Source organism: Terrapene carolina, unplaced genomic scaffold (genome assembly GCF_002925995.2).
Source record: "Terrapene carolina triunguis isolate 2854851 unplaced genomic scaffold, T_m_triunguis-2.0 Scaffold230, whole genome shotgun sequence".
Lineage (NCBI taxonomy): Eukaryota > Metazoa > Chordata > Testudines > Emydidae > Terrapene > Terrapene triunguis.
This window is the reverse complement of record NW_020664581.1, coordinates 2540279-2567168: the sequence shown is the minus strand read 5'-3', so window position 1 is coordinate 2567168 and position 26890 is coordinate 2540279. Positions and strand designations below refer to the sequence as shown.

Here is a 26890-nt window from a genome sequence, read left to right as displayed (position 1 = left end):
GCTTCTGCCACAGGCTGCCTTTTGATAACTGACTGTACTATCAGGTTCTAAATGGGTATGTTTACCTGCTAATAGTGTGAGCTAGAGTCTGTGGATTATATAAACTGATTTTTTCTTACAGCCAGGAAGCAATGTACATTTAAAAACATTGGCCTGGTGGGGGTGAGTTTGGGGGAACGTAGCAATGGCCGGAGTCTACAGCTTGTCATCTCTTGTTTGTTTTGTAGTTGGTGTATCCTTATGACTTCAGACTGACAGAAAAAGAGGTAGGATCGTTTCTTCTGTCTTAAAGATCGGTAGGTGTGGTACAGGGTGTCTTACAATGTGTTCTTGTTTGTTACAGAAAACCAACATCTGCTACTTGTCCTTCCCAGACTCCTACTCGGGTAGGTGGCATCTGTGGGCTCTGCATGGAGAATGAGGATGGTTCCTGTTGTTGTGAAAGAGACATTAAGGTTCATATTAGAAAGAGTGAGTCAGCATCTGTAATGTAGCAGAGAGAACAATGGGCTGTATCTTCCAGAATGAAGACCTCAGAGAGCACTCTGGCATCAGGGCTGCATGGAGAGGTTTCCAGTTGAATTTTTATCCTTATCTAAATAGATGCAGAACCTGTGATCTAGCGGCTGACTGGAGAATTTCTCTATGTGCAAGCTTTGCTCATGCTTTTCAGATGCCAGAAAAAGTATTAAAAATAGTAATCAGGGCTAAATTTCCCCGGACTTGCAGTTGTCCATGCTGATATCAGCATTTTGACGCAGAAGATGGCTCAGCACAGGGAGAAATGTACTTAGCTTTTCTGGGGAAGGGGTTCTCTCCGAACAAAACACAACAAGTTCAAAGTCTGTGTTTGCAAATCAGAAAGATAGCCATGAGATGGAAAGCTGTATTAGGCCAGTAAATCCCTCCACGATTGTTTCCTACAGTCTGCTCTCCAGGGCTTTGGCCAGTTGAGTTTTAATTGTCCTTAGAGATGGTGCTTCCACCACTTCCTTTCTGAGCCCTTTCTACTACTTCTGCTGTCCATCCCAAATCTTTCTCTTCTTAGTGTTATCCCTTTATTTCTAGCTGTACTCCTTCATAACACACAAAAGAATCCCTTTCCTTCCTTGGGGCTTAAGCATCTACAAAAATGTGAAGGGTGTATCAGGTCTCACCCCTATGTAGTGCATTAGTCATTGATTAGCCTAAATTAGTGTTTAGTTTTACATATGTAGCTCTTTCATCATAAATCAATCCTTCCAGCTTCCTGCTGTAGTTGCTGTGGGTTGCACGTGTATATTAGAGATGAGAATGGCAGCATGGTAGAACTCTGTGGGCTGCATTTTGCCCATCCTTGGACTGTCAAGTCAGTTTTCCACAGACCTGAATATCAGTCCCAGTTTGGCTCTCCTTTCACATGCATGATGATGATTTGGAGCCTAAAATGTGAACTTACTTTGCACATATTCTGTCAGTGTCTCTCTGCCCATCCCTCCAATCTGGGGTATCTCTGGAGAGAATTCAGAGTAGCAGCCGTGTTAGCCTGTATCCGCAAAAAGAACAGGAGTACTTGTGGCACCTTAGAGACTAACAAATTTATTAGAGCATAAGCTTCCGAAGAAGTGGGTTGTAGCCCACGAAAGCTTATGCTCTAATAAATTTGTTAGTCTCTAAGGTGCCACAAGTACTCCTGTTCTTTTTTCTGGAGAGAATGTCATGCTCTTGTACCATGTGCAAAGTGTTCTCAGTGTGGGGGTTCCCAGCTGTGGAACTCACTCAGCTTGGCCATTTGCCAGAACAAATACATCCTGGCTCTCGGGGTACGGTGCACTGGCTGTGTTTTCAGCCAAGCCTTTATGCAGTTTTGGATTAAAACTATATATGTGTAGGTTTCCAATCTGGTGGATGATCGGGGGAGGGCTGCAGTTGCTCAGTGTGGGCAGTACTGGCTGATGTTTTTAATGTTCCCAGCAAATGAGTGCATAATAAATACATCAATACAAATTCCTGTGATCTGCTGCATCTCCTTCCTAATTGATCCTACTGTTTTGCTGTTACTCTCTCACTGCTAATTTGAGTTTGATATATTTTAACTGGTTTTTACTTCCTTAAATTTTTTTGATAATCAAAGTCCCTCGTCCTTTCTTTACTGAACCTTCTTCTTGAGTGTGTGTGATCTTGTCTCTGTCTCAGGCGGCCTAGGAGATACTCAATTTAGCTTCCGTCTCCGTCAGTCTGGGGGGCAGAGAAACACTCATTTTGGGGATGATGGCGAATATAACAGAGAAGCCCCCCTAACACTACAGGTCAGTTATTGCACAGTATGCAGCTTGCACCTGCGAAATGAACAATAGCATTCGTGTGTTTAAAAACAAAATGTGAACATGGATTTATTTTTTCCTGTAAATAATTGTCCCGTTCGACTGAATTTTGCCCGAGGCCATGGGAATAATCACAAAGGGGTAAATTTTCAGCATAGGGATTCCCATTCATCTTAATGTGAGTAGAGGGACATACTGCCAAGGATTTAACCTCTCTGTGGGAATAAAGATCAAGATGTGATGTGTTGGAATTAGCCAGGCTGAAGGAGTGTTAGTGCTCCACTCAAACAGGGGACGAATGTTAGAGCTCTGGTGACCTAGAATAGCTTTCTACTCCTGGAGTTCTGGTTTGTGATTCTCTCTTGTACTGGCTAGTCCATTTCACACAGAGAAGGTAAGTGTGGTCAGGTACTGGTTCTCCTGCTAGAGCAGGAGTTTGTCCTTACTTCCTCTTCCTTCTTCCCTTGTTTGGTGTCAGGGTCCCTCAGGTGCCTGTGTAAGGTTTCTTAACGCTAGCCGTCATATGCCCTGGGGAGTGACTCCTGGTGACTGCTGCACAGAGAAGGAATTCTGGGAATATTCTGGACTCTCTCATCACCTAGTGCTCTCACAACACACACAATCTCTCCAGTCAGCCTGATGTGTTATAAGTGCCTAGATCACTAGAACTCCGACATGCCAAGGAATAGTAGGCCTGGTCCACTGTGTGGGTAATTAGACTCCATCTCTACCCCACTGCCAGTTGTGGGAATTTAGGGATGTTGTAAATGCCAACTAGTGGTGAGGGATTTTTATCAAATCCCATGGGTTTTTTTTTTTTGCCTTACAAGCTCTGTCCTTCGGGTCCTTTGTCAAAGCTACTGTCCTGGCTAAAGCCAGAATGGTATTGACTCAAGAGTTTGTCTGGAGAGAGTGCTATTGAGCGATGAAGGGCAGGCATTTCTTCTTCTCAGGAGACGATGTGTTGCCCCCACAGCACTCCAAGCCCATCTCTATCCAGAGAGTGAAGCTGAAAATCAGACAAGAGCTTGCTACATACCAACAGGGAGTTCCCAGGATTAGATCACTGAGCAAGCCCAGCTGGTTTATTTCAATGGGAACAGCAAGTAACCCTTTTAATAAGGGCCACAGATGGAATTACAGTAGTGAGTGTAGTACAAGGGGCTGGGTGACACTCTGGAGTTCAACTCCTTATGCTGTAATTGGGAGTTCAGTGGGCCCAGTCTCATCCCTACATGCGCATTTAATAAAATCTGCCACACCGTTTGTCATTGACAGTTGCCTCAAAGAGAAGACCAGGCCTGGAGTAGTGGGGGGTGCTGTAGTTCAGGGCTGAGGTGTACTTACAGATCTCTGAGACGAGCAGTGGTGGGCAACATGCGGCCCATCAGGGTAATCTGATTGATGGCCACGAGACACTTTGCTGACGTTGACTGTCTGCAGGCAGGGCCCCCCGCAGCTCCGAGTGGCCACGGTTCGCCGTTCCCGACCAATGGGAGCTGCAGGAAGCGGCGTGGGCCACAGGGACGTGCTGGCCACAGCTCCCATTGGTCGGGAATGGCGAACCGCGGCCACTGGGAGCTGCAGGGAGCCGTGCCTGTGGACAGTCAATGTCAGCAAAATGTCTCGCAGCCCGCAATCAGATTACCCTGATGAGCTGCACGCGGGCCGCAGGTTGGCCACCACTGGACTACAGGGAGGCTCAAGACTAGTGGTGGAGGTAGCAGGTTCCTTGACAATGGTCTTGTTGGCCTCTTTCTTGCAGCGGGAGTCAGCTCATTACTTTGGCTATGTGTACTTCAGGCAAGTCAAGGACAGCTCAATGAAGAGAGGTTATTTCCAGAAGGTGAGTATTGAAACTAGGTAGCTTGCTGCTTTAAAGCAGTACAGAGCTGTAAAATGGCATCTATCCATAGTTCTTAACAATCTCACCATTCCCTTCAATGACACCAGAAATGTTCCTCAAGGAAACAGGAAGGGCCATGAGGAAAAAAGCTGCAACAGCTGGACTACGTGGAAAGTGTAGACCGAGACAAACTTGCAAGAGGCTGCCATACTAGATAAATCATGTGACCAGCGATTTACAATCCGTCTGTGCCATAAATTCCTGAGAAATCCCTGAAGGAACACCTCCCTTCCCATACACTCCAGCTTCAGGAGCACAGAGATGGTGTATTTTGTTGTTGTTTGTATGATGGTACCACCCACAATGTGCTGGACACCATCCAAACGTAGAGGAATACACAACTGGTGCCTCAAGGAGTATGGAATTTCAGACTAGTTCTTTTTCTCAAGTCTAGTGAAGGAAGATTTTCCAATTCATTGCAGGCATCCATTTCTCTTTCTTTTTTCTTTATCCATTGAATTACCAGTTTTGTTTTGATCTTCCCATCAAAACTAAAGTGACCTCCTATTAAAGAGTTTGAACCAGAGGGGAATTAAAACTATCATTCAGAGACCTATGCTTTGCAATAGGCCAGTCTGATAATTTGACAGAAGATTGAGGCTCTTTTGCCCCTATAATTGTTTTGTGCGCTTCTCCTCTTCTATCCTGCTCTGTGCTCACATCCTGGAGTATCTTCCAAAGAGCAGTCTTAACTTAACACTCATCAACTTGTGTCCCCAGTAAAATAATGGATCAGTCACTGAGAGAAAAAACAACACTTAAAATCAGCGACAAAGAGTCCTGTGGCACCTTATAGACTAACAGACATATTGGAGCATAAGGTGCCACAGGACTCTTTGTTGCTTTTTACAGATCCAGACTAACACAGCTACCCCTCTGATACTTAAAATCAGGAGGATAATGGAAAATTGGACAGTACTGGAGAATTTATGTAAAACAGCTCTTGCCATGCTGACTTGGTTGCTTTTGCAATAGAATTACAACAGCAGAGGGTAATGTGAAAGCATTGGATATAATACACTGTCACACTAAGGGCTAGTCTGCACTACCGTGTTATATCGGCACAGCTGCACCCATACACCTGCGCCGCTGTGGTGCATCTGGTGAAGACGCGCTATCCTGACGGGAGAGCGCTTTCCTGTCTGCATAATTACTCCACCTCAACGAGAGGCGGAAGCTATGTCGGCAGGAGAGCGTCTCCTGCCAACAGCATGGGGTGAGTATTGCTTTAAGTTGATGTAACTTGCGTCGCCTGGGGGGATGATTTTTCACACCCCTAAGCAACGTAAGTTACATTGACTTAAGTGGTAGTGTAGACAAGCCCTTAGATGGGAGTAAAACAGAGGGCTAGACCAAATGGCAAAGTACTGAATTGGAGAAAGGGTCCATTATTGAAAAGATCTGAGCTGGAATAATTTGAAAAGCAGAGTAAGCAGCACACTGAGGGGATACTGAATTGGAAGGTGGTATAAAAGCTAATGACAGAGATGGTATAAAGGGACCCAGTGAGATTAGAAACATGGGCAGAAAAAGCAAAATGACATTAACTTGAAAAAATGACCTCTCATTTCCCTTATTTCGTTTGTCTGCTCCAGTCTTCCACATATCACTTCCCTGCCTGGTCCCTGATTCCTGCTCGGCTGGTTTGTTCCTCTGTGCCTGGTTTCTAGCTCTACTCGGTACCCTCCTCCCTCAGGTAGCTCCTAGTGTGCTTTCACTGGCAGCTTTGGACCTACTGGCAATTACTGGCTCTTTACACTGGTGATCTTTTTTCTGCTGGGCTGCAGACTCATCTCTTATGGTTGCAGTGGTCCCTGGTGGAGGCTGCTAGACTGGCTCCTTACAGCTGCTTCTACAGACATCCAGGCTCTTCCCTGAGCATGGACACCTGGAGAATCCAGTACAAAATAACCATCACATGTTCCACAGACTGTGAGCAAGTGCACTGGAAACATCATTTTGGGCACAATAGATTCAGCTTCTGGGCTCCTGTCAAGAGTCCATTGTGGATCTCCGGTGGGCAGAGTCTGGACACCTCTTGTAGGTGGAGTGCTAAAAGTGCTGACGATGGTGCTACTGTCTATCTATTTCAGTCTCTAGTGCTGGTGTCACGCTTGCCTTATGTGAACCTGTTCCAGTCTCTGCTGCAGCTGATTGCTCCGGAGTACTTTGACAAGCTGGAGCCATGCCTGGAGGCAGGTAAGGAGAAAGGGTGGGTGTGAGGGTTTTGTAACGGGGATACAAATCTAATATTAGTAAATGTGAAGGCAAATGAGAGATGTATGTCATGGAAAAAAACATTGATAAGCAAAGTGTTGCAGAGCTGCATGTTACTAGGAGGGAGAAATGTCAATTAGTTCCATTACACACATATATATATATTACACACGCACAGCTGTTAAAAGACCATTATTAAGGCTGGAAAGTCAAATGCTCAAAAGTTAGGAAGTGCAAGAATTAAGCTGGTCTGTGCAACCTTAATTTGGATCCCTTGTGTGCACGAACTATGATATAGTCTTTAATCACATGATCATACACTATTTTTTCCACGTTCTCCCTGAGGCACAGAGAGAGTAAGGTCAAAAATATCCACTTAATTTCGGCATCCAGTTTGAGACACCTAGGACCCGATTTAATCAGAGTACTTCGTGTTATATATCACTGTGTGTATTCAAAGCACAGCTTCCATTGACTTCAGTTGCTATTGTGACAGCACAGGAATGACAGTCTCCCAGCTCTCAGTTATTGTCCCTGGACCTATCTAGCCCCTAGGAGCCCAGAGCTGCTATGCATAAGAACATAAGAATGGCCACACTGGGTCAGACCAAAGGTCCATCTAGCCCAGTATCCTGTCTTCCGACAGTGGCCGATGCCAGGTGCCCCAGAGGAAATGAACAGAACAGGTAATCATCAAATAATCCATCCCCTGTCGCCCATTCCCAGCTTCTGGCAAACAGAGGCTAGGGACACCATCCCTGCCCATCCTGGCTAATAGCCATTGATGGACCTATCCTCCATGAATTTATCTAATTCTTTTTTGAACCCTATTATATAGTCTTGGCCTTCACAACATCCTCTGGCGAGGAGTTCCACAGGTTGACTGTGCATTGTGTGAAAAAATATTTCCTTTTGTTTGTTTTAAACCTGCTGCCTATTAATTTAATTGGTGGCCTCTAGTTCTTGTGTTATGAGAAGGAGTAAATAACACTTCCTTATCTACTTTTTCCACACCAGTCATGATTTTATAGATCTCTATCATATCCCCTCTCAGTCATCTCTTTTCCAAGCTGAAAAGCCCCAGTCTTATTAATCTCTCCTCATACAGCAGCTGTTCCATACCCCTAATAATTTTTGTTGCTCTTTTCTGAACCTTTTCCAAGTCCAATATACCTTTTTTGAGCTGAGGCGATCACATCTGCACGCAGTATTCAAGATGTGGGCGTACCATGGATTTATATAGAGGCAACATGATATTTTCTGTCTTCTTATCTATCCCCTTCTTAATTATTCCCAGCATTCTGTTCGTTTTTTTGACTGCCACTGCACATTGAGTGGATGATTTCAGAGGACTATCCACAATGACTCCAAGATCTCTTTCTTGAGTGGTAACGGCTAATTTAAACCCCATCATTTTATATGTATAGTTGGGATTATGTTTTCCCATGTGCATTACTTTGCATTTGTCAACATTGAATTTCATCTGCCATTTTCTTGCCCCGTCACCCAGTTTTGAGAGATCCTTTTGTAGCTCTTCGCAGTCTGCCTGGGACTGAACCATCTTGAGTAGTTTTGTATCACCTGCAAATTTTGCCACCTCACTGTTTACCGCTTTTTCCAGATCATTTATGAATATGTTAAATAGGACTGGGCTCAGTACAGACCCCTGGGGGACACCACTATTTACCTCTCTCCATTCTGAAAACTGACCACTTATTCCTACCCTTTGTTTCCTATCTTTTAACTAGTTACCAATCCATGAGAGAACCTTATCCCATGACTGCTTACTTTGCTTAAGAGCCTTTGGTGAGGGACCTTGTCAAAGGCTTTCTGAAAATCTAAATACACTATATCCACTGGATCCCCCTTGTCCACATGCTTGTTGACCCCCTCAAAGAAGTCTAGTAGATTGGTGAGGCATGATTTCCCTTTACAAAAACCATGTTGACTATTCCCCAACAATTTATATTCATCTATGTGTCTGATAATTTTGTTCTGTACTATAGTTTCAACCAGTTTGCCCGGTACTGAAGTCAGGCTTACCGGCCTGTAATTGCCAGGGTCTCCTCTGGAGCCCTTTTTAAAAATTGGCGTCACATTAGCTATCCTCCAGTCATTTGGTACAGAAGCTGATTTAAATCATAGGTTACAGACAACAGTTAGTAGTCCTGCAATTTCACATTTGAGTTCATTCTGAACTCTTGGGTGAATACCATCTGATCCTGATGACTTATTACTGTTTAGTTTATCAATTTGTTCCAATGACCTGCTCTAATGACACCTCAATCTGGGACAGTTCCTCAGATTTGTCACCTAAAAAGAGTGGCTCAGGTTTGGAAATCTCCCTCACATCCTCAACCATGAAGACCGATGCAAAAAATTCATTTATTTATCCGCAGTGGCCTTATCGTTCTTGAGTGCTTCTTTATCATCTCGATCATCCAGTGGCCCCACTGGTTGTTTAGCAGGCTTTCTGCTTCTGATGTACTTAAAATTTTTTTTGCTATTACTTTTTGAGTCTTTGGCTAGCTTTTCTTCAAATTTTTTTTTGGCCTTCCTAATTACATTTTTACACTTCATTTGCCAGAGTTTATGCTCCTTTCTATTTTCCTCACTAGGATTTAACTTCCACTTTTTAAAGGATGCCTTTTTGCCTCTCACTGCTTTTTACTTCGTTGTTTAGCCACCGTAGCTCTTTTTTTTGGTTCTCTTACTAGCAAGCAGAGTTAGATTCCTTATCCTGTAATAAAGACCAGCAGCAGTGGTGATATGTTCACAGCAGGATTCATAGAGACTATCTAAACTGGCTGCATTTGTCCCTCAGGTTAAAGTTTTGCCTTTGTCCATGTTCTTGCAGTGTGCAATGAGATTGATCAGTGGCCACCTCCGGTGCCAGGACAGACACTGAACCTTCCTGTGATGGGAATTGTCATTCAGGTACTTGCTACTGATACTCCACTCACAAACGCTCAAGCCACAGGCATTGATGGACACTGAACCAGAAAGGTGGCATATTTCTTTTATATTCCTTTGGATGTTAATGTTCCTGCCGGCTCTAAATTCTTTCCCTTTGTTCCTAGTCTCTGCACAGTTAGACATAAACAGGAAGTTTTCATGCCTGCCTGCTGAGCCCATCTCCCCAAATAACCTCTCTGTGTTCCTGTTTGTAACCCAGGTGAGAATCCCATCCAGGGTGGATAAACCCGGATCAAGTCCTTTGAAGCAGTTCAATCAAGAGGTGAGATGAAGAAGAGTGGTGTAAAATGGCCCAATAGCCAGCAGAGTCTAGATCGCTGAGTAAGAGAAGGGTACTGTAGAATTGGAGCTCTTTGGAACTTGTCCAATGTGCTCCCTGGAACAACAGCTTCCTAAATATTCCTCTCGAGTGTTTTCACTAAACTCTTCAAACTCCCACCCAGTAAGAATGACACTAACCCCTGCCTGGGCAGAGAAATCCCTGAGTGATGCTGCTTCAGCCTCCTGGGTAATTTTACATCATTGCTCCTTGTTCTGCCAATAATCCCTTCTCCTTCCCTCCTTTGTGCTAGTACCTTTCACACGTTTCTGGACTCTTAGCATCCACCACCTTCCCTGATTATCATTTTCCCAAGCTCTGCTTGGCTGCAGTGGGAAGGTTTCTAAGGCTTGGAAGGCAGGGGTTTTTGGCTGGCTCCTGGGGTAAGAAATGAAATTCTTACACCTTGACTGGCTCAGCAGTTTACCCCCTGTCAGTGCTGTCCACGTTTGCTCCTAGCTTGGCTCTCCAAACATTATCTTTGTCTAAGCTTTTTGATGCTTTGGTACTTACTGTAGATGGAATGTCTTTCTGTTTCTGAGGTTGGCAACTCAGAGTGACAGTAGTTTGTGCTCAGGACATTTCCATTCATTAACTGCCTTTCTTCTCTCTCCCATTCAGAACTTGTTACCAGCCCCGTTAGTTCTCCCCAGTGTTCATGAACTGGATCTCTTCAGGTGGGAGTTAGCTTCTCTCAACACACTCCTCCCATTCTACCTCCTTCCTCTCTGCTCACGATGTTCTTTAACTGAATGGGAGGTTGTGGGCATTGAGTGTGATCTTGATACTTCTTTTCGATAAAGTGCATCAGTCTGAATGTTGGGTTGGTAGGAGCCGCACAGTGCTTAAGGGCATTAGGGAGCTTTGTAGTGCATGTATGGGCTTCTTGTATGCAAAACCACCTGGACCATAGAGACAGGAATTTCTTCCGGACTTCAGCTAGGGATCAGCCTATGCCCTGGCAGATTGGTTACCCTGGAAATTTTTAATGTAACTAATCTACTATAGATCCTATTCCCTTTTACATGTATCTTATTTTGCTTAAAATATATCAAATGAGCAGTGAGATCCACAGGGTAACTATATATTGCTTAAAATATTTCCTTTTAACAGATTTGAAATGGTTTACAGGAAGTATATATATAGTTACCTTGTGGAACTCACTGCTGCAGGATATTAGGAACCCATCCTAGACCTTAAATGTGCAGATGCAGAGGAGCAGCTGAACGTGCCTAATACCAGAGTCTGTTCTTTCAGGAACTCCATTTCTAGCCTTACCCTGTTACTCTCTCTTTCACTAACAGATGTTTCCAGCCAGTGCTAATTCATATCCAGATGCTGTGGGAGCTGATGCTACTGGGGGAGCCAATAGTTGTAATGGCGCCATCCCCTACAATTTCCTCAGAAATGGTTCTGGCACTTACCAGGTAATTTGTTTGAATCGCAGGTGACTGTCACAGGATACTATTGATTCTCCTCCCTTTAGAACCACTGCTCTGTCCAATAAATTGCATCGGATCTAATTTGTGTATACAAGTACAGTAACGCCTCACTTAACATCGGTTAACGTTGTTACGTTGCTGATCAATTAGGGAACATGCTCTTTTAAAGTTGTGCAATGCCCTTATAATGTTGTTTGATAGCCGCCTGCTTTGTCCACTGCTTGCAGAAAGAGCAGCCCGTTGGAGCTAGCTGGTGGGGGCTTGGAACCAGAGTGGGCCGGCAGCCCCCCATCAGCTCCCCGTTCCCCTAAGTTCCCTGTGGGGCAGCTGCCCAGCAGGCTATCAATTGCCGGGCAGTTCAGCTGTCCCTCCCCCCACTGCCATGTGCTGCCGCCGATGCAGAGCGGGGCCACCAAGCCGGCGGGGGCTGATATGTCCCGGGCTTTGCACCCCCCTAGGGATGGCCCTGTCAGCAGCACTCTTAAGGTATATCTGCACTTGGAGCTAGAGTGTGATCCCCGTCTCAAGGAGACATACTTGTGCTAGCTCTGATAGAACCAACTCAGTAAACACAGAGTGTAGCCATGGCAGTGCGAGCATCAGCAGGGGCTAGTTGCCCGGAGTATGTACCCCTGGGAGACCATAGGCACGTATTCAGGGTGGCTAGCCCCTCCTGCCACCTGCGCTGCCATGGCTACGCTCTACTTTCAGTGTGCTGGTGCTGTCAGAGCTCGTGTGAGTGTGACTCCTCAATCTGGTAACGACACTCCAGCTCGAAGTGTAGACATGCCGCCAGTTTAGAGAGGGAGGGAGTGTTTCATCTGGCAGTGCAAAGCCGTGACCACTAGGAAACTAGCCTGTCCCAAAATTGTTCCTCTCCAGCATGAGCTGTCTTTCGTGATCACCGCAATACTCCTGTATTATTCTTGCAGCTGTCTCACCCCCCTGAAGTACTGCTGTGACTATCGTCCATATTTCACTATCCATGACAGCGAGTTTAAGGAGTACACCACCAGGACACAAGCCCCGTAAGTACCCTGGTTGTCCTGTGTGAAAGGAGCCTCTAGACTCACTACTCAGTCAGCACAAGCTGCATGAAGGAACCTTGGGGGCATTGTTGCTCTGGCTTCCACTTTCATCTCAACCTTCTCTCTGTAGGCCGAACGTTGTCGTGGGCGTCACAAATCCTTTCTTTATCAAAACGCTCCAGCACTGGCCTCACCTCCTTCGGCTCGGGGAGCTCAAAATGTCAGGTAACGCTCTAACCCAAGCTCGACTTTCTGCATTAGACTCAGAGGTTGACAGTGAGCTGCCCCATGTAGTGGTGTCTCAGCAACAGTTCCATGTGCACATCACCGGCCCGTGAGGATCGGGGACTCAGAGAGGGTAGTTCAGGCTGCTAGCCTGGGAGCTGAGGTGACAGCAGTAAAGGCAAAGTCTTAAGAAAATTACAACAAAGTTTTTCTTTTTTCTAAGCTTTAAGGAAATGGAAGATTATTCTTGGGAATGAAGATGGAAGGGAATAGGAGAGAAATGCTTGGTAGAGAGACACTGGTTTTATTTTCTGAAAAGCCAAGAGCGCTGCTGTAGGTTGGGCTGAGGAGTTCTTCTCTATGCGACTCATTATTACCTTTTTCCTGTCACCACCGGGGACTGGCAGAGGCCGGTCTGAAAGCTCCCGGTAGCAGCTGGGATACCAGCACTAGCTCAGCATTCAGATCACAGGAGGATACAGTTTAATTTTTGCAAGTTTGGCATGGATGGTCTAAAGTGCGAGTCCTATCACACGTGTGCTGTGGCTATGAGGCTAGAAGTGCCGCCTTTATAACCTGGTACTAGACACTGTGTGTCTTTCCACAGGTGACTTACCCAAACAAGTCAAGGTGAAGAAACTAACCAAACTGAAAACTCTGGACGCTAAGCCGGGTAATTCCCCTTTAACGTCAGTTTTGGTTAATTGCATTTATCCTTCCTCTTTGCTGAGTTCGAAGGCTTTGCAGCAATGTGTTGGTTGTGGGCATTGCCCTCTGCCTCACCTGAGAGCAACTCCAGGGCTGTAACTTCTTCCAGCTCCTCTGCGGCTTGCAGTAATTCTTTACGGTTACGTGAGTGTCCTTCCTGACTTGCGCTCTCCATTGTTATTCCTGGACCATCTAAAGGCTTCTGATACAGAAAAAAATCACAGAAAACGTGGAAGCCCCGCCTCCCCCAATCTGGTTTTAGAAACCCCCCTGAGGAAGACTCTATCTGAGGAAGGAGAAGCCTTGGAGATGGTAGAAGCCTCATTAGAGGTTTCCCCTGGTGGTTGTTGGGAAGTACTTGAGTAGCCTGATGGCTCTGACTGGCTGAAGAAGGTGGGGTTTTGTGGGGCTGTTCTGTCTTCAGGGGTCTGGGGCTGGACTGAATCAACTGTCTTTCCCCTCCCCCAGTGCGTCTACTCTTATCTCTGCATTGAAGTGATACAACTCAAGTGTCGCTTCTGCTTTCCTTATCTCACCCCATTGTGCCTAGGCATTGCAGCTCACATGAAATGTGGGGAACCCTGGCCCCAGACACAGGAGCTATATCAGCAACCGTGAGACTCAGAGCCCAGGTCAACTGACTCGAGCTCGTGGGGCTTGCCCTACGGGGCTGAAAATGTAGTGTAGACACTTGGGCTCTGAGACCTCCCTCTGATGGGTTTCAGAGCCCAGACTCCAGCTCGAGTGGGAACGTCTACACTGCTATTTTTAGCCCCATAGCACGAGCCTGAGTCAGTTGACTTGGGCTCAGAGACTTGCTGCCACGGGTCTTTTTTTGCAGTGTAGACTTACCCTGAGTCTTCACAGATTTGCATGAAGTCTGAGGCTCTAGCCCCTTTGCAGTGAATTAGCATTTCTAAGGAAACATCAGTTGGTGGGAAGGGACATGTGTGAAAACATGTGCTGGGGAGTGAAGCATCGGAATGTTTGACTTGTGTATAAGTTTCCTTTAATTGTAGCATCTGGTTAAACGCGCTATGGGTGCTGGTTGGCTTGGCCTGCCTCAGGCCAAATGAGTCCTGAAAGTGGCAAAAAGCACCCATGTCCATCCGCACCTAGCCAGAAGACACTGCCTCATCCTTTCAGCCACAGACTTGGTCACAGTGATCCATGTGTTGATGATAAACTCTCTATATCTATACACTAATACACTAACAGCCTCTTGCTCTGAAAAATGCACAGCCTACCCACTTAGCAACAAGATCCATGCATACATTGTGATGGTGCCCTATGCTCTGCACTGGCTCCCCGTTGACAGTCCAGTTTGTAGTCCCCTCTCTGGAACTGACCCTAACCATCTGAGCGGTTAGCTCCCCGACCATGACCTCCCAGGACAGTTATGTTGCATTGGTGAAATGAAGCTGTTGGCCAATAGGGAGAGGCTCCTGAGGTGAGAGACAGAACTTTCAGGGGAGCTGGGCCTAGACTTGGAGAATAGGTCCATCAATGGCTATTAGCCACGATGATCAGGGATGCAACCCCATGTATCGCTAAACCTCCAACTGCCAGATGCTGGGACTTGGTGATAGGGGATGGATCACTCAAAATTGCCCTGTACTGTTCATTCCCTTGGAAACAGCTGGCACTGTCCACTGTCAGAGACAGGTTACTGGGCTAGCTGGACCATTGGTCTGACCCAGTATGGCCGTTCTTATGAATTCATTTCTGCAGGAGGTGAGGCCACAGGCCTCGCCATGCTCAGAACTCATGCTGAGACTTTGGATATGTTCTTGTCACAGACACACAACACATCCCCTCGCTCTCAGATGTTAAACACTCCCAATATAAATTATTCAGGCTATTTAACCAGAGAAATTTATATCACTTCTGTTGAGTATTTGGGAGGCTGTCAGATATGGTGAAGGGAAGTTGTACCTAGGTAGGTAGATACAGCTATCTAACACCACTGAACTATTCAACTCAAGTCTAGTCCTGAGCTAATGCTGCTGGTTACGTGTCTTTTCCTGTGACATTTTTGGGGGGAGAGGGATGCCTCGGGGCAGTTGAAAGGTCTCGAAGGTTAATCCTACTGTGAGTGCTGTTGTGGCAGCAACTCTTGTCATTTTAGGAGGTTTCTGTCATCAAAGCTTTTTCTCTTCTAACTAGCCAGAGTTAAGATTGGGAAATTCCCCTCCCCTGCCTGTGAACAAGGCTTTACTGCACAATGATGTGATCTTGAGAAACCGGTGCCAGGGGGTGATTTGTTTTTAAGCATTTCTGTGTTTTTAATCTAGGAATCTACACCTCTTACAAGATATTTCTGCACAAAGACAAAACCCTGATAAAGAGATTGTTAAAGGTGAGCGTTTCCTGTCTCTATCCCCCATCCTGTAAAGCGCTGCAGGAAAGCAGTGCTAAAGTCTGGATTAAACCATTGAAGCCCAAAGGAGAAATAGTACTGGGTTTCCCCTCGGCCCAAGGTCTTTGACTTCACCCTGACTCCAGTCATGGTTTAGTCCAGGCTATCCAAGCGTGGGTTAAAATTACTTGGACATTCTTCTCAGGGTGGTGCTCTCAGAAGATTATTTCACTTGATTGAGCTCTGGAGCCTAATGATATCTTAACCGTTAGCATTGTTAGCAAGAAAGGAGAGGGATGATCATATTAGGCAGATCTAAACAATCTAGTCTATGTGAGTGGCATCTTACTTTAGTGTCACAAGTGAGTGGAGCTTGTATTATGGGCCAAGCTTGGGAGAGTGCACAAAATTATTCTTTTCCAGTCTGCCCCTTGATTGGCTGCATGCAGATGCAGTGTTTTGCTGAGAACTGCACACACGTGCATAGCCTCAGCTCTTACCTACTAAAGCTGCTGGCTGTTAAACGGTATCTTCGTGAGCACCCCCCGTGCTGTAACTTCACTCTCTACCTGCAGGGGATTCAGAGGAAGCGCCCGTCTGAAGTCCAAAGTGCCCTTTTGAGGCGCCACCTGCTGGAGCTCACCCAGAGTTTCATTATTCCCCTGGTGAGTAGAAGGGGTTGTTGATCTGTGTGGTGAAGGAGTATGGGAGGGATGAACAGCATATGCCTGAATGCAGGGTTCCACCCTCCCCTCTGGGTTATTCCACAAAGACAGGCTTTGTGCCAGAGGCTGAACACCATCACAGACATTTTAATTCTTCTTAGAGAAGAATAAACTTGTCTTCTGATTGGCAGGTTTGACTGATCCCATGCTTGGCTCTGCAGTCCTGACACCCAGCACAATGCGTATAAAGGGAACAAAACTAATTTCAATTACAACACAGAATACAAAGTTTACAGTGCTCACTTTGTTTATTTTTGATTATAAGTATTCGCACTGTAAAAAAAACAAAAGAAATAATATTTTTCAATTCACCTAATACAAGTACTGTAGTGCAATCTCTTTATCATGAAAGTTGAACTTACAAATGTCGAATTATGTAAAAACAAACAAAACAAACCTGCATTAAAAAACAAAACAATGTAAAACTTTAGAGCTTACAAGTCCACTCAGTCCTACTTTTTGTTCAGCCAATCGCTCAGACAAACAAGTTTGTTGACATTTGCAGGAGATAATGCTGCCCGATTCTTGTTTACAATATCACCTGAAAGTGAGAACAGGCATTTGCATGGCACTGTTGTAGCCGGCATCGCAAGATATTTACGTGCCAGATGCGCCAAAGATTCCTATGTCCCTTCATGCTTCAACCACCATTCCAGAAGACATGCTTCCATGCTGATGATGGGTTCTGCTTGATAACAAACCAAAGCAGTGCGGATTGAAGCATATTCATTTTCATCATCTGAGTCAGATGCCACCAGCAGATGCTACTTTCTTTTTTGGTGGCTTGGATTCTGTAGTTTCTGCATCAGTGTGTTGCTGTTCTGGGGCTTTTGAAATAATGCTCCACACCTTGTCTCTCTCAGATTTTGGAAGGCACTTCAGATACTTAAACCTTGGTTTGAGTACTGTAGCTATCTTTGTAAATCTCACATTGGAACCTTTGTGTTTTGTCAAATCTGCAGTGAAAGTGTTCTTAAAATGAACAACATATGCTGGGTCATTATCTGAGACTGCTATAACATGAAATGTATGGCAGAATGCGGGTAAAACAGAGCAGGAGACGTACAGTTTTCCCCAAGGAGTTCAGTCACTAATTTAATTTAATTAACACATTATTTTTTTTTAATGAGTATCATTAGCATGAAAGCATGTACTCTGGAATGGTGGCCGAAGCATGAACCAGCATACAAATGTTTAGCATATCTGGCGCGTAAATACCTTGCAATGCCGGCTACAAAAGTGCCATACAAATGCCTCTTCTCACCTTCTGGTGACATTGTAAATAAGAAACTGGCAGCATTATCTCCCATAAATGTCAACAAACTTGTTTCACTTAGTGATTGGCTGAACAAGAAATAGGACTGAGTGGACTTGTAGGCTCTAAAGTTTTACATTGTTTTGTTTTTGAGTGCTGTTATGTAACCAAAAAAATCTACATTTGTAAGTTGCACTTTCACGATAAAGAGATTGCACTACAATACTTGTATGAGGTGAATTGAAAAATACTATTCATTTTGTTTATCATTTTTACAGTGCAAATATTTGTAATCAAAAATATCAAGTGAGCAGTGTACACTCTGTATTCTGTGTTCTAATTAAAATCAATATATTTAAAAATGTAAAAAAGCATCCAAAAATATTTAAGAAATTTCAATTGGTATTCTACTGTTTAACAGTGCAATTAAAACTGCGATTAATCACAATTAATTTTTTTAATCTTGATTAATTTTTCGAGTTGATCGCATGAGTTAACTGCGATTAATTGACAGCCCTAGTATTTAGTTCTTGAGGGTTCAATCCCTACCACAGCATTTGTTAAGAGCCCTGTCTGGATGGCTGTTGCTTTACTGCAGAAGGTAATGGTTGCTGTTTTCAACCCCTCTTCTCTTCCTGTCCTGTGAGAGAGCTACTTGCACCTATGGTAGACATTCCAGTTAGAATCGCATTGGCTTCTCCATCTTCTTTGTTCCGATGAGGGGAGTTGTGATGTGACAGTGTTTTCTGAGTCTCACTCAGCTCCTGCTGTTGATTCCCTCCCATCTGATCTCATCCTGTGTGGCATTCTTAAAACTTCCACAGCAGCCAGTTCTGATGTCCTAGCTTCCCGGGGCAGTGGGGATCGAGGGGTGGGAGGAGATAAGCAAACGAGCATTTGGACTTGTGGAAATCTACACACCAAAGAAGGGGAAAAGAGAATGGAAAGTTGTTCACTGCATGTCATGTTGGTGGCTCTTAAAGCACAGCATGACACCTAATGACCTTGGGAAGGGCTCTCTAATTAGTCTAAGTTTTGTTTTCACTACTACTCCATAGGAGCACTACATTGCGAGTCTGATGCCTCTACAGAGGGCCATTACTCCATGGAAGGTATGTCCGGTTTCATTTGATTTCCTTAGAGAGATTTGGAATAGTTACACTTTTATGCTGATCATTCTCTTGGGAAATTGTCCCAATGTTCCCAAATGCAACAGACTGCTCAGATGTGGGAAAAGTACCCAAGGCTCAGGCCCTCTAGAGCTCCTAGATCTGGGTCACATGATCTTCTGAGAGTGCCCAGGCCCTCTAGGACTTAGATCTGGGTGTGACATTATCCAGGATACAATCTAGAATGACCGACAGCTGTGTCCCCTCAATTCTCCAACCTGGGTTGCCTTTTACCCTGCTTTGCTGTGAAAGCAACCACTCCTGGTCTGTCCACACACAGCCTCCAGCATGTAAATCACTCCCAGCTATACTTTGAGTGCTATAGCTAGCCACTCCTGAATTACATTTCAGGGCAACGCCAGCAAACTCCCAGTCCCAGACTTTCCCCCAGAAACGTGCCTCTTGTACTGCTCAGAATCCTCCTAGACAATACAAGCTCATATGAAGTCTGTCATTGACTAATAGAAAACTATATGCACCAATCCTGTTATCCCAAATGGAGTTTCCCAAACACGCTGGTTTAGATAAAACAATAAAAATGTGTTAACTGCAGATAGATTTTAAGTGACTCCGAGTAATGAGGCATACAAACAGAATTGGTTACAAAGAAATCGAAGGTAAAACCCAAGACACACCTCACTTAACAAGCTAAGTGAATACAAAGCAAAGGTCTCTCTCACCACACGTTCCAGCCGTCTTACTGGCTGAACCTCTTTCCGTCAGGGTCTGCTTTCCAGTCCAGTGCCACGTCCTTGTTCTGCAGGTGTTGATGGAGGCTGTGGGTAGAGAGCAGGGAGTGATGTTTGGGGTGTCTGTCCTCTCCACTTGTAGCCCTTTCTCTTGCACAAGAATCAGGTCCAGCTGATGTTCAGGAGACAGAAAGTCTGTGGGGTCAGAAACCCTGAGGTGCTGCTTTGTCAAAAGGTAGATTTTTTTTTTTTTTTTTGCTCACACCCTCTCTCCTGCCCAAGAGTGGCTCCTTAATCAGGTGATGGTCCATTTGGTCTCGTTGACACCTGTCTGAGGCATTGGCTAGCTTTTGTCTCTGGGGAACTTGTCTGTGACTGCCCTCCAGAACGTGCTGGAACATGTCTTGGTACATTACACAGTGGAATCTTATCTCTTTACATACAATGTTGCCAAACATTTTACCAGGATAGCAAATCGGGAGTTTTCAAATTATACCTTATCCTTTGTACAAAATTGAACAGAGTCTTGTTAAAGGGGTGAACAGAGGGGTACAGACTGTCACACTGGGTCATAGGACAATCCAAGGGTGCCCAGCCTCAAAGAGCTCATTCCCCCTCCCCCACCCCCCAGGTAGGACTGTTAGAAAAGATGTAGGAATCTGTGAAATACTATGGCCTACTCTCAAACTGCCCTTATTGCAGGGACAGGATTGTTCCCCCTGAAAAGGGAGATGGAAGCATCTGTCCCAGTGTTCATTCTTCCTTATAGTAGTTTTCAGCTCAGCAAGGCTGTTAGAGATCTGTAACATAAACTCTCCTAGCAGAATTGTTTGAGATGCGCAGTTTCAGGCATTTGGTGGTTCTCCTAGGTTTTCGGTGTACCCTGCATAGACTCTTCCTAGGAGCTCTGAGCCTCATTCCCAGTACTTGGGGCTCCATTGCGATGTGTTCTTTTTGTTGCACAGAATCCTCCCCAGATCCGTCCTTTCCGACAGGAAGATTTCATGAAGACCCTTGAACATGCTGGTCCCCAGCTCACCTGTGTACTTAAGGGTGATTGGTTAGGCCTGTACAGGTAAGAATGTGGTGTTTGGTTGTCTTGTCTCATCAGCAGTAGGTAAAGGGTATAACGAACATACCTGCCAAATCCTGGCTTAGACTCATCAGGAGGAGAGAGCAGCTTCAAGGGAGAGACCATTCCCTTTGAAAAGCTTGATGCCAACAAGGAACTGGCCAAGTTATAATGGCTGGGAGGAACAGCAAACAGAGCTAATCCTGCTTATGTATAAATAATATTTTAAATGTCACAGAACTGTCAGGTTTTAGTAGGACTATAAACTGTCCTGTTTCAGGGTTTAAGCCAGTCCCTGAGTGTGATAGGTTTGGGGAAAAACTTCCCCAGAGGCACTTTACTCCATCATTGTCCACTAGGGAGTTTCATGTACCTTGCTCCTGAAGCAGCTGGTTCTTGCCACCGTCAGAGACAAGGTACTGGCCTAGATAGATCACGGTTCTGATCCAGTATGACAATCTTTGTGTGTTTGTACAGTACCCAGCCCAATGGGACCCAGATGCCGCTTGGGGCCTGCAGGTCCTACCTTGTTATAGGTAACAATACAGGGTCTTTACAGTAAAGTTTGAGATGACTTATAAGAGGGTTCCCCCCATTATTATTTTAATGAAAAATTAGAGAGTTGCAAACAGAACAGAGCAAACCTTCACCAGAATCTGAGGGGAAAAACTGAAACCAGATACTCAGTGGAGAGGAGAAATATGGAAGGCATTGGGGTCCAGATTTTCAGAGCTGTTTAGACCCTTTGAAATCAAGGAGTTAGATACCTAAATACCTTTAAAAATCTGAACCTGTTGCTGAAAGAGACCCAGAAAGTGGACAGGCACATTGTGTGTGGAGCTGGAACATAAGGCTGCAAATAAAGTCAGTGCAATTGTAGGTTAAATCAAGCAGCAGGAAAGTGAATAGCTCCTCTCTCTACAGCTTTAGTGTGACAATAGCTGCAATATTCAACTACCTACATACCAGAAAAATATTGGCAAAAAGGAGAGAGTTCAGAGAACATGACTAGGGTCTACAGGGCAGAAGCTTGTGTGCTCTGCAGTTCTTAACTTTCTGCATAATCCATCCCTCAGCACAGAATAGTGCTCCAAAATCGAAGCTTGAATTTATACAAAAGATGTGTTTTATGGCAGCACTTAAAGGCCTCAGTTGAGATTGGGGCCCATTGTGCTGGGGCACTGAGCCTTTATAAGGTTACAAAGAAACCTTTAAAAGCATGAACTGAGTGCCACTGATAAAGTGCTGTCTGCTTGAATCTGCAAATAGCGATTTTTTTTCAGGCTATAATGAAGATCTGAAATTCTCCATTCTTAACCGGGGATAAACTCTGAAACATGACCGTGTAGCTCTCAACAGTGTTAGCTGATTACTTTAGCGTGAATATCCAACTAATCTGCATATCCCATAATCCCAAACTGCCTCCTACCATCTACGCCTTCTCAGATGTCCCTTGCCAGCTGCCAGCTTCCCTCTGACGACTTCTCCATGTCATTTTTCATTCCCAGTCTGAAATTCTGCAGTACCCTGAAAATTAAAAATGATGGGGCTGTGTAAAACTAATGAGCTGTGCTAATGCTTCATTTCCGTATTTCATTCAGTAAAAACCTCCATTTGTAAAAGAAACTGCCGCAGAATCACCCATCGGCTGCACTGTGGAGGGCTGCAGCCTCCAGGCCCTCGGCTACGGCGTACACAAGGCCTTGCTTAGAAAGAGAGAACAAGGCCGAAATTTGCGGAGTTTAGCTCCGTGACAACAATAAGTGTTCGGTGCAAACACCAAGGAGGAAAGGGAGTTGTGGTGCAGGGGGATGGAGCTAAGATTGTCAAACTGAGAGGGCAAGTTTAAGATGATTAGAAAACACACAATGGCACTGCCCTGGCTGTGGAGTCATTTCCCTGTGGAAAGGCCACGAGCACAATTTCCTGACACACTGCAAACCGGATTGGGCAGAATTCTAGAAAATGAACACAAGGAGTCTGTGGCAGGGCCAAGAATAGAACCCAAATCCTCTGTGTTCTAATCCAGTGCCTTAACCATAAGAGCACGCTGCCTGCCCAGGGGTGGGAAGCACTCACCATTGCCTGCCTCAGGGCAGCCAACTCGCCAGACCCTCGCACCTATGCATTGTGTGAGAAGCCAACTTCTGAGACTAAGAATCAATCGGGCCATTGGTATGAGAGGTTGGGGAAGGTGGGGTCAGTAAGGAGCCTTCTCCCTAGCAACCTATACTTGACTATAACAGGATTCAAGACTATAACAGGGTTCAAAAAAGAACTGGATAAATTCATGGAGGATAGGTCCGTCAATGGCTATTAGCCAGGGTGGGCAGGAATGGTGTCCCTAGCCTCTTGTTTGCCAGAAGCTGGGAATGGACGACAGGGGATGGATCACTTGGCGATTCCCTGTTCTGTTCATTCCCTCTGGGGCACCTGGCATCGGCCACTGTCGGCAGACAGGCTACTGGGCTAGATGGACCTTTGTTCTGACCCAGTCTGGCCGTTCTGAAGTTTTAACCTATCCACATCCCTAATTACACTGAACCAGGGATTCTGTCCCCCCTCCAACGTCTCTGTGTTGGAACCACCTTTTCAGTGGATGGGAAATCCCTATGAGTAGTGAAGAAACCAGACAGCAAGTACCATTCTCCAGAGCCCGGTCTGCTCTCCCTCCCCCTCTCAGCTTCACGTCTCTTCCTGCAGACGTTTCTTCAAGTCTCCCAACTTTGATGGCTGGTACCGTCAGAGACACAAGGAAATGACCCAGAAGCTAGAGGCCCTTCACCTGGAGGCGATCTGCGAGGCGGTACGTTCCGACAAAAGAGGGTGAAAGCAAATGCAGGGTGTCATTACTGGTGATGGGATGCCCACTGTCACGTCCTGATTCAGCACTCCTGGACGGGGGGATTGCACTCAGGTATTTGGGGAACATCCACTCCACATCCCAGTCACTGCCTAACTCTCAGTGCCTGGGTGTCCAGTTTGGGGTCAGACCAGCCTTCCCAGGAGCCAGCACAAACCCTGCTCTGCCTCCTGCTGGCAGCCATTTTAATTCTTCAGGCGCTTCCAGAGCCAGCTGAGTTCCTGATCAGATGCCTCTCCGCTTGCTTGATTCCTTCCCGGGAACTGAAATAGACAGGAGTTCCTGTCTGGGATGGTGCCAGTGCCTCTGGCTCCTGCTGAGTGCATGGTCTGAGTGCAGTGCCCCAGGGCAGCACAAAAATCCTACGACCGTCTCCTTTTGGCAGTTACTTGTGGCCTCTGAGCTCACGGCAAGAAGAATGTGCAGGAATCCTGGCACTGACCGGCAGTAAGAGAACAGAGACCATGCAAAGCCTGTGTATTGCCACATCCTCCCTGGACTCTCCGCTTGGCTGGGAGCGGATAGCGTTGCCACAGGCAGAGAGCTGGGGAGGACATGGTTCTGTTCAGCCAGCCTGGAAGCCATTGTGCTGCATGCAGCACCATGTGAAGATCTAGCCTTGGACACAGCTGTGCAGAGGAGAAGGACCTTCTGTCCCCACCCCCGCCTCGGTACTAGGCTTTGCTTGGGAGATAGCTCTGAGGGGAGCTGCTGTACGGAAGGACATTCCCTTAGGAGAACTTTTCTTCTCTTGCTGTAGAACATTGTGGCCTGGATGAAAGACAAGTCCGAGGTGGAGATCGTAGACCTGGTTCTGAAACTTCGCGAGAAGCTGGTGAGTTTCCTCCTACTGCTTTGGTTCCTATGGGCATGGGCCCTTCTGGTGGTGAATGGATCGCACACGGTGTATAGGAGACAGTGTATTCCTGCTGCTCCTCTCTGCTGAACAGCATACAAAGTCAGCCAGGGAGGTGTGAGCTTCCCTTATATATGCTAGAAAAAGGACCCTACAGTCCTGCTCTTCTCACCCCACCCTTGGGTCTCAAACCATCTCCTCAGGGGCAGCACTGCTCAGGACCTGTAAATCTTCCCAGGTAAGGGAGAGCCCATGGGGCTCCCTTAAGTTAATGGCACAAGCAGAAAGGGGATACTTGGAGTCTGTATTAAAAGTTCCCCCTCCTCTCTTTCCCTCCCCCCAGATCAGAGCCAGGTGCCATCACCTCCCTGTGAAGGAGGAAACGCTGCAGCGAGTGGGCCTTTACATTGAGACCATCATTGGTTCCCTGCCTGAGGATCTCCAGACTGTGCTGCACCACCACTGAGCCACCCAGCACCAGGACTCTGCTGGGAAGGGACTCCCCCATTCACAGCATCTCCTTCAGAGCTGCAGGGGGCTGCAGTCAGGTTTGAGGAAGAAACTTCTGCCCTGATCCAGCACCACACTGACCTGGATTCTGCCTGCCAGTGCGTGTGGGTTTGAGTCCTGAGAGCGGGGTGGAACTGACGACGGGAAGGTGAACTGTTTCTGTGCACAATTGTTTGCTATCCGGTCCTGCTTTCCCGGAGGAGCTGGAGGAGGAGAGCTCTGTGTGGCCATCAGTGAGGCAGAGGGAGGCAGCCAGGGTTCCAGTCCCATATGGCAGGCTGTGTAGAACCAACACAGACATCCCCACCCTTGCCCTCATGCTAGGCCCGTTGATACGTACGTGTCCATCATGCCCATTTGTCATGGGCACAGCTGTAGAGACAGGAACACTCTGTGTATGGGGTTTATGTACAGAGCCTGCAGGAGAAACTTGACGCTCTCGCTAATCTTGTGATTCCAGGCCCCTTCACACAGGGGATGTGGAAAATCCACCACTATCCCCGCAACAGGCTGACCCCTTGGTGGAGAGAGCAGTCGCTGGCCTAGTGAATTGTTAGTGGAGCTGAAGGCAGGATAAAGGGGGGAGCAGGAGAAGTGACTGCTGGAACAGACCTCTCCAGAGCAGTGTGTGTTAGACAGGCTGGAGCTCTGAGCACACCCTGCTGGGGGGCTGGAGCTCTGGTAGTGTGTGAGAGCAGGTAGCAGTCTCCTGTGCAGTGAGGTATCTGGCCAGAGAATGTCTAACGAGGTGCGTTTCTGTCCTACAGATTCTCAGCCCCCTTGCCCGTCAGGCAGGACACAGCACCACTGCTTACAGCCTGCATTACCCTCACTAACGGGCGCTTGCACAGCACTGGCTCCCTTGTGGGTACAGAGCTTGGTGCATAGATTTGTACTGCCAGTGAGATGCTCCCCTGTGCTTACTCGTCCTTACCCACAGCATCAGAGGACTCTGGTACTGCTGCCTGTGTTATTTCTGGGGGGCTGGAGGGGGGAGAAAAAGGGGAAGGGCTGCACGCACATGTAAGGGATGAATGAATGATGGGCTGGTTTTTCTACCAGAGCTAGAATGACTGACCGCAGCCTTCCCCCCCTTTTCAGAGCAGTGTTTCTCCCGGTTCTCTGAGTGCTGGTTTAACTCAGCCCCAGGGTTGCCCTCTGAGAGCCAGTACTAGGCCCTCGTGCTTCACCCTCTGCCACCTGGAGCGTTCTTGCCATGGAATGTGTGTCCCATGCTCAATGGGCCTTGGGGCAAACCGGGGCCCGTGCACTGCTTCCCCAATGCAGAGGCCCTAGAGTGGAACTTCTTGCAGAGTAGGGATGGTCAGGGTGTCAGGTGGGACCTTGCACTAAGGCGTCCTGCGAGCTGTGTGTACAGGGAGTGGGGAGGAGGAGGTGTTCTCTCTAGCAAGCTCTGCCCTCCATCGGGCTGTTCCTCATTTACACAGTAAAGCACAAAGGCTGGAACCCTCCCACCTCTGTTTGCCACCGACTCTGGGGAATGGTTCCTTCATCCCCCGCTACACACAGTCTTGAAGAAAGCAGGGCAGCAGTCGTCATGGTAGTGAGCGTTTGGCTGCAGCCCTGAGCCCTCCTTCATGGCTGCCCTGCCTCCCTCCAGGCTCCCCGTGGGGAGAAGCAGGTGGGCAGGGCCCTCCCTGCAGTAAGTTACTCTGTAAAATGCTCTGTAGTGACAAAGCCCAGTCTGTATAGTGTATAGTCATGTGTGTGCTAACTGTGCAGTGCCCACAGGAGGGACTTAAATCGCTACCGTATAGTAGTAAATGTTAGCTTAAAACACGGCCTCTCGTCTTGGAGCCTCAGTGGGATGGGCTGAGCTTTGTTCCAAAATAAATGGGCGTTTTCTGCACGCTGTACTTGGAGTAAGAATAACCCCGGGGGCCAGCATGCTCGTCCTCTCCAGCTAGCCTCTTCTCGACGGTCAGCGTGACATTGCCCAAAGAACCCGGGTTCTTCCCACTCCACGGAAGAGCAGCCTGGATTCTGGGCCTTCTCATGCTGCAAGAGGTTGGATTGTGTCTCTGGCTCCTACAATTCATTGTGTCCTCCCTTGTCTTTCTCCTGAGGGCAGTGTGTGCACAATATTTTAACATTCTGCAGATTGTACTGGTCAAATAAGTGGGGAGCACAGGCCACTGGCTACACAGAGGTGGGAGATCACTGTGCAGCCCCCCCACCAGCTGTGCGTTCGGAGGGTTCAGTGTGGGCAGCTCAGTGGAGGATCTGGATGCACAGGGGGGCTGTTGG

The 26890-nt window shown here is 46.6% G+C and overlaps 1 protein-coding gene across 3 annotated transcripts; it reads left to right on the top strand.

Moving 5' to 3' along the window:
* The first annotated feature begins 222 nt into the window (after window positions 1–222).
* DENND6B (DENN domain containing 6B) lies at window positions 223–26492 on the top strand. 3 transcript variants are annotated; one of them, XM_026656387.2, is made up of 19 exons: window positions 223–266; window positions 344–386; window positions 4069–4149; window positions 6303–6408; window positions 9284–9363; window positions 9602–9664; window positions 10343–10398; window positions 11026–11148; window positions 12096–12191; window positions 12322–12416; window positions 13024–13089; window positions 15419–15483; window positions 16059–16148; window positions 18522–18575; window positions 19482–19556; window positions 20287–20396; window positions 23097–23199; window positions 24017–24091; window positions 24456–26492. In XM_026656387.2, the coding sequence occupies exons 3-19, from the start codon at window positions 4126–4128 to the stop codon at window positions 24576–24578; spliced, it is 1404 nt and encodes a 467-aa protein (XP_026512172.1). In that variant the 5' UTR covers window positions 223–266; window positions 344–386; window positions 4069–4125; the 3' UTR covers window positions 24579–26492. The 3 variants fall into 3 exon arrangements, with proteins under 3 accessions (XP_026512172.1, XP_026512171.1, XP_024058799.2); XM_026656386.2 differs by lacking the exons at window positions 223–266; window positions 344–386 and adding exons at window positions 401–471; window positions 2176–2288; XM_024203031.3 differs by lacking the exons at window positions 223–266; window positions 344–386; window positions 19482–19556 and adding exons at window positions 401–471; window positions 2176–2288.
* Window positions 26493–26890: the final 398 nt, after the last annotated feature.